At 36.9% G+C, this 14,946-nt stretch overlaps 1 protein-coding gene across 6 annotated transcripts in view; it reads right to left on the reverse strand.

Moving 5' to 3' along the window:
* CADPS2 (calcium dependent secretion activator 2) overlaps positions 1–14,946 on the reverse strand; it is a 496,283-nt gene that overhangs the window by 208,992 nt on the left and 272,345 nt on the right. For all 6 annotated transcript variants that reach the window (XM_087430207.1, XM_087430199.1, XM_004418749.3 and 3 more), the window contains one exon: positions 11,878–12,017. In XM_087430207.1, the coding sequence (XP_087286333.1) occupies positions 11,878–12,017 (140 nt within the window). The remainder of the gene's footprint in view (positions 1–11,877; positions 12,018–14,946) is intronic.

Genomic DNA, 14,946 nt, shown 5'->3' on the forward strand with positions numbered 1-14,946 from the left:
TAGCACTGTCTGAAATAGCAAAGATCTGGAAACCAAACACCCATTTTGATAAAATGGATAAATTATAGTATATTTCTAGAAAGGCATATTATACAGGAAAGATTACATATATAATTAAGCGTACAGATCACTGTGGCATATAGCATGGGTCAAGGATTATGACTAATCCAATTCTATGCATCTGATGTATAACGGAATGGGGAAAAAGTGGAAAGGATTTTGTAGCAGGACAATAGCGTGCAGTATGTTAACCTTTGCTGTGTAACATACCACTCTAAAACTCAGTGACAAAACAACAATCATTTATTATTTCTCACGAACCTATAGTTGACTGAGCAGTTCTATTGATCTGATTGGGGCTCTGCATGACCTACTTATAGGTCTGTGGCCAGCTACAAGTTAGTTAGTTGGCTTTGTCTTTTCGTCTGGGCTCACTCATATGTCTGCGACCTTGGCCAGGACACCTGGGCTGATTCAGTTCCGCTCCTCCAGCGGTCAAGCCCATACATGTCCTCAGGGTAAAGGCCGAGAGCAAAGGAGAAAGAGAAAATGCACAAATGTTTTTTCAAGCCTCTGCTTATGCCACATTTGCTGCTGTCCCAGTGGCCAACGCAAGACATATGGTCAAGCCCAAAGATCAAGGGGACAACATAGACACAAGGCAAAAGGTGTGAATTTAGGGTCCATTTATTGGGTCCATTTATACAATCAACCTACCACACGTACAAAAAATACATTTTCTAAATAAACTTATCTCCTCCTTCCGTGTAGCAAAGGTCGGGTCTGACCAATTTAATCAAAAAAGAGTTTTACGTAAGGTTAGTCCCAGGCAGAAAGAAGAGGAGAGAAAGCCCACTCTTCTGGTGTCTGTAGACTATGGTGAAAACAAGAGGGAGACAGGGAAGGCGGGCCGTTTGAGATGCACCCTGGAATTGAGGAGTGTGGCTTCAGCCCCCCTTCCCATTTCAGATTCTGTCATGCTGTCTGTGCTGCAACAAAGTGGGAGTGGCTCTGATAAGGCAGAGGGAGGGCTGGAGCCTCTTTTGATTCTTTTAGTATAAAAAGGACTCGGCAGTTCCCTCAAAACCAGGGGATGGGGACAAAGCAACTTGGCAATTAGCTGAGAGTATGCTAATGAGGAAGATTAGATTAATTATAGAGAAAATAAACTATCTTTCTTGGCACATTTGTACTAGTGTGAGAAAACGTGTAACCTAGTGCCAGACTGGTAAGGTTTGGTTAAGTAAAAGAGTGAAAGAAATAGGCTTGAGTTAGTAAAGGCACATTCAGGGTACATGAACTGATCGATTTAGTTGACGTTGGGGATTTGCGTTGGGTATAGAAAGGAGAAAAAGTTTGAAAGACTTGAGGGGGGCAGATTTTTGAAGAATTTGAATGCTAGGCTAAAAAATGTGAATCTAATCTTATAGGCAATGGGGAAGCACTAGAAGTGTTTTTAATAGATTTATAAATAGTATTTTTAAATTCCTGAATGGTTTAGAAAACAGACAAATTCAGGAAAATCATTACAGAAGTCATTAAAACTTTTTTTTGTTAAAATAGATTGAAGTGGGGATGGCAGAAGGAGTGGAAAGGAATTTATCAGTGGGAAACACTACAGAGAGAAATGGATTAACTACTATGAGGGAAGATGAAGTGGTTAATTAAAGACGAACCTAAGGATCAACCTAATTGGCAGAAAGAATAAGGCTAGAATAAGGCTGTTTCCACAAAGGTGGAAACAGCTGATATTCACATTTTCTCGAAGGGACTTTTGGTCTATTGCTATATCCTAATCCATTGTCAAAAGAAATTTGTAAAAATTTTCACAAGTATTGATATATGAAATAAGCAAAGGCACTAAAAATATATTTGTATTTTTTATAAACGCAACAAATTTCTTTTTTTTTTTTTTTCTTTTTGTGAAGAAGCTTGGCCTTGAGCTAACATTTGTTGCCAATCCTCCTCTTTTTGTTGACGAAGATTGGCCCTGGGCTAACACCCGTGCCCATCTTCCTCTACTTTATATGGGAAGCCACCACAGCATGGCTTGATAAGCAGTGCGTAGGTCCACGCCCAGGATCCAAACCAGCAAACCCCGGGCCGCCGAAGCAGAGCATGCGAACTTAACCACTATGCCACTGGGCTTCCCCCCAAAATTTTTTTTAAAACCATGAAAATAAAATGTGCTTTTCTTCTCTGATTTGAATACTAATGTACTATCCTTAAGGATATAAATGATTCCAGGATGAACAATTAGAAATTTTAATACTTGCAAACCCTTAGCTCTCTCTGTGCATGTCATCAACACTGGTATTACCTAACATTAAAATTGTGGTGATGATTCTTTTTATAATCAGAACACACATTCATCCAGCTAAAACAAATTCATTTGCTATCTTCCCCATAGTGGGTAACTTACAATGATTTTCAGGCATTTCAAATACAGTCTAGATACAGAACTGTGGCTGTGATGTTATACCCTGTTACCAATGCCCGATTCTGCTAAACTCTAGCTCTGATCATAAAGAGAGGAAGAGAAAATATTCCTTACGAGCATATTTTATCATTTATGGAAAGACTGCCAAAATTAACTATACTAATAGACAAGCTGGGACTAGATTTGGTGGGGGAGCTAGTCAACAGCAAATCACCCAAATGGAGACAACAATCCAGTTGGTAAGATAGTCAATAACATAATATCAAGTAATAAGAGCTTAAAAAAGAGAGCAGCAGGTTAAAAGTAGAGAGAGCTGACACCAAAGAGAGAAGGGCACTATATTCTAGGGTAGGGAGGTCAGATGGGCCTCTCTGTAGAGATGACATCTGATCAGAGACCTGGCAGAGGTGAGGGGAGCAGATGTGGGATAAGAGCATTCTATAACAGCATCAGCAACTGCCAAGGTCCTGTACCAGGGACCAGCAGAGAATGTTCAAGCAGCAGCTTCAGGACTCCAATCTCAACACCACCAATCTCTCCCGGCGATTATTTTCATAAAACATTAATCATCCAATTACATGAATGTGTGCTGTGGTAACTACAAAATACAAGTCATTTACTAAGCATTGAGCAAGCTGTTCAGACTTACCAATTCCTCCTTAAATGAAGCACATAAACTATAATTTAAAACACAAAAAATACTTGAGATGAAATTAAAATTAACTTAGTTGGTATGTAAAAATTGAGATCAACAACAATTGAAAAGTCAACAAATTTTAATACCCCAACTAGCAAGACCTGATAGACTGTTTAGAGCCACGGAGGATCAAGTAATATTTGTCTAATGACTTAAGCAAGAAAATTAAAAGTAAAACTAGCAATTAGACTAAATATACAAAAGGCATCACTAGTTATTTAAAATATCATGCTTTAAAAGCATTTGCCATTTTTAAAATAAGTTAGATTGCACTGGACTAAAATAAAGAGAAAGTTCTATCTTATTCTTTTCACTTGCTATGAAATAAACTCCAGGTTTCTTTTTTAGAATCCGAGCTTATCTCTTAGATAAATCATTCAGGTCAGCTGCTCAGACACGATTGAGAGCTCTTATGTAATGTTTTCACTTTTTCCCTTTGGACATAGAGAAGACAAAATAAAGTTAGCAGCAAAAGAAACAAAGAGAAATAAACCACCACCACCATCAACATCCATAATAGCTACCAAATAAAAATGTAAATTAAAGCTTAACAAGTAAGCAGAGGGCCCTAATAGGGGATATAACCTTTATACTCTCAAGGAATCAGTGACGATTTGGGCATTTCTATTTGCCCATTTGTTTTTGAGCTTTTCTTCTGAACAAAGTCAAATGGTGTGATTAAAACTGTAAGAAGGTTTCATTACAGTTCAATGGACTATAATTTTTAAAAATGTTTATTTTAATGATGATTGTTACTAGTTAATTGAGCACTTAGTATGTAACAGGCATCGTGCTACATGCTCTATAAGTATATCTCATTCCATGCTCAGGACAATCTAACTTTATGGTATGAGTGAGGCTATGAGAAGTAACTTGACCAAGTTGGCATAGGACATGACAAGGCTAGAATTGGAACCCGGGTCTGCACAACCCGAAAGCCTGTGTTCTTTAACCGCTCCGTATCCTGCTTCCTGTTTATGGAGATGTCCTTAAAGAGAATAACGTAGCTTGAAAATCATTTAACTGTTTCCATCCTGCCCAGGAACATGAATATTTCCATCTTACTTTCCTTAAAGCAGAGATCTAATTTTAGGTTTAAAATAAAGAATAAATAGATTCAGAGCTGGAAGAAACCTAAAGATCATTTAGAGAGCTCAACAAGTTCCTCTAAAGATGAAGAAACTGAGGAGGCATGTGACAACAGACCCAGAGCAACCCGAAGGCAGAGCTCGCTGGAGCCCAGGTCTCCCAGTCCAGGTTCCCCCCACGGCTCAGCAGCAGCCCTCATGGGTGCTAAAGAAAGAACGAGAGGTGAAGGGCTCAGAGGGGCAGGTTGAGATGGAAATAGTGCCTTATTTTTTTTAAAGTGCTTTTTGTTCTGTTTCATGTTTTAAATATTTACTGTTTATTTTTCCTTCTTTTACCAGTACCTCAACTCAAAGATAGACCTTCTTTAGGGTTTTATCAATAGCTAAAAAGTATTGAGTATTACTGTGAGCTAGCCAGCCACTCTCTTAAGCACATTAGACATTAAAATATTACTCCTCCAAACAATTCTATGAGGTAGCTGCTACTAACATTTTCATTTTGCAGATGAAGAAACTGAGGCACAGAGAGGTTTCATAACTTTCCCAAGACCCCACAGCTAATAAGTGATGGAGCTGGGATTTGAAGGCAGACAATCTGGCCCCAGAGCTCACATTCCCAAACCACATGGCTCCTTTAAACACTGGATGGACGGAAGTCCTTGCAGGATCACCTCAAGGAATCCTCTCAAATGAATTTGTCTAATCATCAGAATTTTGGTAAAACAAATTTAACTATTTTTAATTAAAAGAAAATCTATTTGCTTTTATTTTAGTTTGATAACTGCATCCTTTCATCATAAAAGTATTATAACTACATGACAGAAAATCTGGAAAAGAGAGAAAAGAAAATTTCACCCATAGTTGCATTATTCTATTGAGTACATTTAACGTATTTCCCGTCTGAATTTTTATACGCATTTGTTTTTTAATATTATCAGAGTATAAACAATTATACAGTTTTTTTTTTTTTTAGCTGATTGGCCCTAAGCTAACATCTGTTGCCAATCTTCCTCTCTTTGCTGAGGAAGATTAGCCCTGAGCTAACATCTGCGCCCATCTTCCTCTGTTTTGTATATGGGATGCCGCCACAGCATGGTTTGATGAGCAGTATGTAGGTCCATGCCTGGGAACCAAAAATGTGAACCCTGGGCCGCCGAAGTGAAGCACACGAACTTAACCACTATGCCAGTGGGCCGGCCCCTATAGGGTGGATTTTTCAAATTAACCTTACATAATAGAAGTCCGATGTTTCAGTCATTTTTCATACTTCCTTCACTTGCCTTAAGAGGATTCAAATAAATCCCCCTATCTACCATCTCTCTCCACGCTGCCTTCACTTCTACCACTTCTGTTCCCTCTAGACCCTGTACATCCTCTGTGTGTACAGCACGATATGCAGTGAGGGACATATGCTCCTGGAGAGAGGAGGGAGGAAATGATTTGCTGAGTCATCAATTTCCAGGGGGTCTAAGGAGCCACTCAAATTTTCTAGTCCACTGCCTCTTTTAGCAACTGATGAAACCGAGGCCAAGAAAGATGCAGTGACTTACCCAAGTTCGTGACAGAACTGAGACCCAAACCACAAGCGTCTTGGCTCTTACACTAGTGCTTATTCCACACAACTATTATTGTAGTGTCCTTCATCTGCACCACAATTCAGCCATCTGTATCAGAGAACTGAACTAAAAATATTTTAAAATAATGTCCAAATCTTTCTTGACACTCCACAATGCTTGGGCATTAAAAAAGCCTAGGATTTTTACTTTATTAAGTCAGTGTTAATATTTCAAAACTTCTGGATGTGTGCAAAGGAATAAAAAGTACTACTGTGTCAGTACATAGTACAAAAATTTTATAGTAAAAAATCAAGACAATATCATTCCACTATAATTCTGTACAGTAAATGTTTATAAAATTTTAACTTATAGTATTCCTAGTTTTCACTGTAGTTAAAAAACAAGTGCCCCAAATTAAGATAACCTATAAATATGGTCTGTGGTTTCTGAAAGAAAACAAAGAAAATAGGAGCTCATATTCCACTTTTAATTATTTGGCCTAAAGTGCCTTTGTTTAAGACACGCAGATGTGATACGGAAGGTTGTCTAAGAGCAAAAGAGAGGAGTTATTTGATGCATGAAAAGTAGAAGAAAATAATGTATGTTAAGATGTTACTCCCCTGGAAGAAAATTTTGAGAGCAAAGGGTGTTGAATGGAAAGCCACAATTTGAGCTTAGAGTTCAAGCCAAACTAATTTATTACAGGAGAAATTAGAGAAGTTTTGCAAAGGAGTATAACAAGTTAAAACATTAGTTTATTGATGACAAAAGCTACATTTAAAAATGTTTCTATTATTATTACAAAATTTAGTATTCACTAGTAAATTAAAATGAAAATATAGTTCTTGATTTAAATTAGCATAGAGAAAATAACAAATATTAAGGTATTTGGAAAAGGAAAGTTGGCTTTATGACTTATTCTTTTTATCATTTTACAAGGACTACATCAATATTTTGTAAAGCACCACAGACAGACCTCTCTTGTGAAAGCCGTATTTGGAAAAAGAATCAATCATTTGTTAAGTACCCAGCAAACGCTTTGTCAGAAGTTTTAGCAAGGCTATAAGAAGCTGGATTTCTCTGAAATCAGGATAAGTCAGAATGAGGTGAATTCAATTTGAGAATGCAAGTCTGTATACCTAAACAGACTTGTATAGGTCTGAACCAAATGTATAGGTTCAGGTGAAGATCAGATGTCAAAACATGGTATGTTAAACAAGGACATGTAAGAAAGTCATTCTAAAAGGTTGATTTAAAATGATAAATCAAATTTTTCTGAGAAAAAAAAATCTAATTTGTCCTTTCTGTAAGGCTGGACCCTCCAAGCAAATGTCACCTCCAGAAAAATACGATTTTTCTCCTTTTGGTCATCAGACTGTTCCCTAAATTAGGTGAAGATCATAAACCTTATATTATAAAGAAAAGAATGCAACTCTACTAGGGTGCAATCATTTCACTACTTTATGAGCAAATGCCATGTTTTAAGCATGTGACTGCAAGTTTCCCTAGGCATGACCCCAGCCCCTGAATGCTTTGTGCTTCTCTCTAGGGGAAGGTATGAGATAGCAATAGTGCAGCCAGCTTCGTGCTCATCCTGTTCTTCCTGCTAGAGGCTGAACTATCGTCTCTCCCCTGCAGCAAGAGATGGACCCAGTGCCTTTTGCACCTTTATGATGTAAATTAGAGTTTTATATATGACAATTTCAAAATATTTCAACACATCTATTCCTTCAACAAATGTTTACATAGTCAAGCATGACTCTACACAAAGAGAAATATGATTTATATGTCCATGATTTGGCTAAAATTTTATCTTACTAATTTTAACTCTGACAAAACTCATCTATCATTATATACTCATGAAGTTTTCATTCATTTTTTTTTTTTTTTTTTTTTTTACTACAAAAGCAACCAGCTGCATGCAGACTTCTGATAGATCCTCGTCATAATGTTTCCATATATCTGCGACGGCTAATTTAATTTTCTTCTTTCTCCTTCTCAGTTGTAGATTTAATTTTCATGATAGTCATTTATTAGTTCCATTTTATTTTCCCTTTCTTTTGGTTAAGAAAATAACATTTGCATTAGGAAAATGTTACTTAATAAAAACGGGGATAGTACTTCTGAGATTTAAGTCAATACTGTTACTCAGCCACTAGGCTATGCTCAAGGATAGTCCATTTGTGCAAGAACACTTCTGTCTTTCAGTCACTCAAAAAAGCAGAAAAATAAATTCAAAAGCTGGATATGAATTATGTAACCATTCAAAATCTAGATGGTAATTTATTTAGCAGATTTAAGTGTGTTTGTTTATATAATTAGTTTATATGACAGACTCCAAAAGAATAAATGAACCCATTTTTTTTTTTTACCAAATATATGTCATGTGGTAATGTCCCGTTTGGTTTTAAAAGAGTGAAATCATCATTATGTTTATTTTATCCAAATTAAACATCTACTTTCACCTGTATGTAGTCAATCATATTTAAAAAAAACTAATGTATAGTTATGGTCTGATCATTATTAGAAACACGAGTTTTAGATCAGATATGTTTTTCTTTCTGCTTCAAAAAATAGGTCATTTTAAAATGCAACAGTTGAGAACCAAACACATTTATTTTAGGTATTTTTCACATTAAAATTATACTCTATCCCCTATAAACTGTGTTTAGAACCCTTTATGTTTCAAATTACGAATGCAGCTTACTGTCATTCTTATTACTTTTTCCTTAAAACTCTAAGGAGCACACTATCATCATCTTCATCATCATTATTCATATTAATATCTATCTTGATTACACCCTGGGGGAGGCACTGGGGTGGGTCAAAGAAACTCACAGTGTAGCGGGGAACACATAAATTATAGATAACATTGATAAAATGTATCTATTTAGGGACAATATAGGGACCATACAGAAGTGATAAAAAATAGAATACGTGTTAAAATAGTTCACGTAAGAGAGATCCACTTGTTGCCCACATTGCTAAAACAGAGAATGGGTTTTGATGACTCAAGTCCCAAAGGATTCAAAGTCTAGTTCTGAAAAGTGCTCTGAAGATAAAAATCCATAACTCTCCATTTTATTGTTTAATCCACTTGACAATTCTATCTGTAAGAGAAATTTACCATATTTTGAAGATAATCTTTTTTTAACTGAACTTGTCTCTTTTTCAATTATTCATTAGTCATGTGTTAATTATTCATTGTGGGATGAATTATTGACAGAACGCAATCCAGCCCCAAAGCAAAATGCTATTAATCTGCTCTTCCTGTTATATTATTGCTTTGGCATATGACAGAACACTTTGAATAAAAAGGTTAGTTGGCTTTTTCTTCTTAAATGTAATTAAGTTCAGTAAAATCCAATTACGAGACACTTGAGAAAAAGATGAATACAGTAGTATGATGTGGGTCAAGTCATGCTTTCCCATATACATGTATACACAGGAGTGATATTCAAAATATTTAAAACTATTATCACAGAGGCACTGAGAAACCCGGACAGGTGCTTGTGGTCAAGCTCCTCTACCATCCCCGCCCGCAGGGATAAACTGCTGTCACAGCAATGCCGAAAACTTTAAATTCTGATGGATCATTATTATTACATCCAATATTGGTGTTAAATAGTTTTTACTGAGTCACTATTATGAAATATAATATTCTTAACTTAATTATGCTACATAACACACCAACTAGCAGAATAGCATCACATATTTTCAGTTCTAGAATTTCTTCCATTTACATACCATAAACTGCAGAGGTTCCTAAATGTCTGGAAATGCCTGTTAATATCTTTTAGTAATGGTAGATAACTGATGTGACTGTGATCTGAATCCAAGGTGAGTTCTTGATTTTCACAGATTAAATTGAGAGACTATGATATATTCTCCCTAGTAATCCCCTTCACCTGTAGTCCTGTAGTCTTTGGCAGAAGTCAACTCCAGAGCCCTTCTGGGGGTCCTGATTTAGACAAACGGCTCTAAGATGTGATACAAACTAATTCTTTTTCAGTGCAAAGGAGTGATAAAAAAGAAAAAAAAAAAAATCAAGTCTTGGAAGAAGGCTGGATTATCCCACCTGCCCTGGAGCATTCCAAAGAAAGAAATTGCCAAGGATTAGAGCAGGGCTTTCTACAGAAGCTAAAGGCTGCAGAACTTGACAAGAGCCCAACTTCATGTTCAATCTTGGTTCTTGGGACAATCTGAAGGCCCTGGGGGTATTCACGATGGTGCTGGCCGTGTGTAAATTAAAGGTTACCTTGACATAATAATACCTTGGTTCCCATTTCTTGCTGTGTCATTCATCAAAAGAAAGATACCAAGTTACCAAATAGTACAGAAATAAGTGCACTGCCTGGAACATATCGTGTTCTTTTATGTCTAACTCTAGGCTCTAATAGTCTCTAGGGACTAGTAGACTAGTCTCTATGCACTTTAGAGCAGCAGTACTCTAACTCTCCAGTCTGAAAGCACTCTATTCCAGCTGAACTGAACTTGTCATCATTGGCTAAAAGCCCCTCCAGAACTCCTGCCCATGTACAAGCTATGTCCTGTGACTGGGATGTCCTTCCTTCCCACTCTTCACTTGCTGGATTCATACTTCAAGTTGCATCTAAAAAGTCAGGTTTCTTGTGAGACTTTCAGAACTGACTCCAGCTAGGACCAGGCATTATTGCCATCAGTTCCCATTCCTCTCTTATAGCACTTATCACTATTATAACTATTTGTATACAGGCCTGAATCCCTGACCAGCCAGTTCCTTTAGGCCTAGGGATGGTATCTCACTAAGGTCTGCTCTGGTTGGAACAGAGTACTCAATATATGTCTCCTGCATAAATCAACAGTGAGCAGGTAGATGGATGAATGAAAGAAAAACGCCAGATATTAAATCCCAGGAACTCTATCAGCATTGTGAGCTGAGTCATAGTTGGACTTTACTTTGCATTACCACATTAAAGATGCCATAATGTGGGCTACCCAAATTACACTTCCCTTTTCTAAGAGCCCACTCTCTGAGATGTTTGCCCCCTCAGAAAGACTAATTCTCACACTGCATCCACTGCCCAACCAAACCACAGAAGCAATACAGTCCTTAGTCCCATCCCAACTGTAGTATAGATATTTGGGCTGTCCTCTGCTCAGAGTCTAACTTTGCTTTCCCTGAGGATCATCTAAAGAATCCTTATCCTGTTGACTCATCAGTTAACTCTGCCATAATGCTGGTGATTTGCCTCCAAAGCCAGCAGATGCCTCTCTGTACAGAAATGCATTCTCTTAGATTGTTACATTTGTTGTTGCAGGGTGAGCTACTTTAGCAACTGCTTCCCTCCATAGTAAGAAAAATAATCATATTCTTTCCTAATGGCTAACAACCCTATGCTGGGCTCTGGCTGTAGTGAGTCCTTAAGTGTTAACGTTAATCTGAGAAAGACCTAGGTTTTTATAGGTTTTAGTAAACTCATTCGATTATATTCAAGAGTTCAGACTAGTTCTTCCCTTACCAGCTACAATGGAAAAAGAACCTTGGCAGAGACGAAAGTTGACTGACCCATGGCAATCCCCGGGAGGTAGCCCATGTACTTCTGGCTTACCTGCCAGCATCAGTTTCCTCCAATATTGATTTACTTTTCACTCACACATTGGATGACCACTCATATCCTTCCTGTCAAAACTTGTACAGCTTCTTAGTTATATCTGAACCAATGTTCAGTTTTAATATACTCTGTGTAAGTTTAACCATTTCTAGGGACCTGAATGCTAGGTTTGTTTCAACTATTACGGTATTTTGAAAAATATTTCTTAGAAGTTATCTCCATATATCACTGTTCTTTGTCAATATAAGTGATGTGTAATACCAATGCAATCAAGTACCAATATTACGTTAGCATGCAAACAGTTATTTTAACTAAATATCCATGTATTTAGCTATAAATATATCTTTGACTTCAAAAATTGAGTTAACCTATGTATGTCATTTTTTGAGAAAACTCCACGTGAAAGCCTGATATACTGGCTCTCCCATTAAACAGACAAAAATGATACACTGAAATAAAATCCAGTAATTCAGGAGAAAAACATCTCCAAATGCACACTCACCCACTATGTTTCATATGCGGTGGCTTATCCATTCGCACTGCCAATTTGATTTTTAAGTCCGAGTCCTGGCTATTTTTTGGAACTAGCATTCTGTGCAACTCAGCAGACTTGGAGCTATTAGAAGTTGGATATAATATTACCTGTAAGGGACAAAAAAGAAAGCATTTAAGTGCCCAATACAGAGTGCCTAAGAATTGGAACTGAAATCTTTTCTATACATTTCCTGTTTGAAAAGAAGGTGTCATGCCCAAATGTGTCTAATAAACCATTTGACTCCCACCACAGCAGATGGGTTTTCAATACAGACTCATTTATTTTTTTGACAAATATGTGTTTTCATATTATCACATAATGAGTTTTCTTCCTGTGTCACTTCATAACGAATTAATAGCACAACAGCTACTGTTAAATTGACAGTTAAAAAATACTTAATAGACACCTATAATTTCAAGATTACTCTAAACTCCTCAGGGAAAAGAAGTTCAGAAAGAAATATTCTTTGAAATCACAGACGGCATGCTTAAAAAGTAAAACCAATTATTTGAAGTAGCAAAAATATACCTTGTTTTAATAATTTCATTGCAAAATATTATTAAAGGAAATCAATTCAATTAGAGATGTAAAAGACTGATCACAGCACATTATCTGCTCTAGATCAATACCAAAGAAGAATTTTTTCCTGACTGCATTTTCAAAACTATATAGATGATACTATAATGACTGAAACAAAGTCATTATTTTTAATAAAACTGCCAAATCATCAAGTGATTATTTCACAACATTACAGCTCCACAAAGGCAACACAGGAAAGAAAAGCCTATTCTTCAGATGTTAGGTGCCATATAGATAAAATGATGTATTTTCCACATTTTAGTCAGTCACGAAACTATTTAGACAAAGCCTATATCCAAGTCTTAATTGATATTTTAAAATGGGAGCACTATATTCTGAAAGACAAAATAAAGATAGGAAACACAGTGCATTATATTTTAAGCCATTCTTATTTAAACCAACGTGAAAATAAACCTGAAATTTAGATGTAAATGGAAAAATTATAAATATGCCTAGGTATTCTAAAATGTTTTTAAAACATAACATGGCAACTGAATTTGGCACGCTCTGCCCTCCACCCCCGAAAACCTTCATCTCCCTGTATAAGTAGAAATATTCACTGAGAAATTTTCAAGGCTCTTTCTCTCTCTAGGAAAGACAACATAGTCATAAGAGCTTCTCAAACAATTCTGAACTTCCAAGTTTTAAATGTATCTACTATTTTGAGACTTTTCTCAAGCCTTTACTAAAGGCCATAGCTAAGCTGAGTCCAGCATATCTATACACTTATGCATATAAAGGCATATCCAGGACAGAATAAATGGCATTGTGATATTTTCAAAACTTACAGTCATATTCTAGAATTAGTTACTTTTGACTACTAAAACATCCAATGGAGTGTTTTACAGAATTGTTCTTAAATGACAGTAAAGAAAAATAAGTTGGTAATTTTTGATTCAAACCAGTAGACAAAAGAATGTCATTATCAACTTAGGTGATTCCAAAAAAGAGAATCAAAGACTAAGAGAAAGCTATACATCCTCTGTAGCTATAGCTGCCACTTCCTTAGCAAGTCTGGAAAGCTCTTTCTTCTTCCCTTCCTCCCTTCCTTCCTTCCTCCCTTCCTTCCTTCCTCTCTCTCTCCCTTCCTCCCTCCCTCCCTTCCTTTCTTTCTCGGTACCCCATCTCTTTCTTTTAATTTATTGTGGCATGAGCCACTCAAAGACTTTATTCCTTTTTAATTCTTCCTTCTACGTTTATACAAAAGTTGGTAATCCTGAAAGTCTTAAACAGGAAGAGAATATGAAAATTAAAACTTTTGACAATTTCTCATTCTCTAAATGCCAATGATGGGTTACTAAAATGAGGTCCCAAAGTAACTAATTGCAGCTGATCCACAAATTAAGGATCATCCCAGTATTGAATACCATCATTTCTGCTAACTTTTAGTTTTCTGATCAGTACATGTAACTGAAGTCAGTGGAAAGATTGACTGCCTATCTCTGTTCAATTAAACAAACATGTGAGTGCTTGTGGGGACACACAAAGGTGACAGAATATGGATGGCTCAGATCCCTCAAGGAGCTTGCAGTCTCTTATTATACGAGCTCTTAGCTCTGCTAATATGTGATAATATCACTTCTCCCTATTGCTCTTCTATCCCTAGACTGTGCAGCAATTTTCTGATTTTTTTAGTCCCTGAGTTTATTCTCCATCATCTGTTTGGCTGCTCTGTTGAATCACATGGATAGCTAATTCCCTGTGCTAAATTTCCTCCATTTGAAAGATCTGGAATTGTCTCTGTTTTTCTGGACAGAGTCTGACTGAGAAAGGTGTGAACACTGGCACATGTAACAAATGGCAGGCCTATAGATATGAAATCCACTGCATTTCTAAAAGAACTGTATTGGCAAAGAAACTCTGAACTTAGTCTTAAAAATGGCCTGTAAAATCATTTCCAAGTTCTCAAACTGCACAAGGAGCAAGTGTTCATACTCCTTTACATGATTTAGCCATGGATGATAACAGACAAGGAAGAAGCTCTCAATGTGGAGAGCCCAAAGGGCCAGCGAGAATAGGGACAAAGATGTTCTTTTCAGATACACAATAAGGGTCTAATCAAGAGGCCTTAAACATTGCCAGGGCAGGGTGTCTTCACAGTGCCTGCCACGGCAGGATTTCATTATTGTCATTGGACAATTACTGCTATGTTATTTCCCACTTTGCCTTTTTCAAATGGGAAACTTCATAGTAGCTCTCCTGCCCCCGCTCCACCACTGTGTATTGGACTTGTGCTATGGCAGGGTGGGGAGGGCAGGTGGAGCAGTAGGCAGTTTACATCAACTTTAGTTCATAGGTCATCAGGCTGAAAAGAGCCATAGCTGGACCTGACAGAGATGTTGGACGTTGGATTGGATGTAAGGACAGAATGAGACTTTGGGTTGTTTCCCTTGAGTTGAATTGAATGTGTTATGTGTAGGAGGAAAGGTAACACAACTGTTGTTACCCTTGGCCAGA

The sequence above is a fragment of the Ceratotherium simum genome, chromosome 1 (assembly GCF_057802395.1).
Source record: "Ceratotherium simum simum isolate JZ-2026a chromosome 1, ASM5780239v1, whole genome shotgun sequence".
NCBI classification, from domain to species: Eukaryota; Metazoa; Chordata; class Mammalia; order Perissodactyla; family Rhinocerotidae; genus Ceratotherium; species Ceratotherium simum.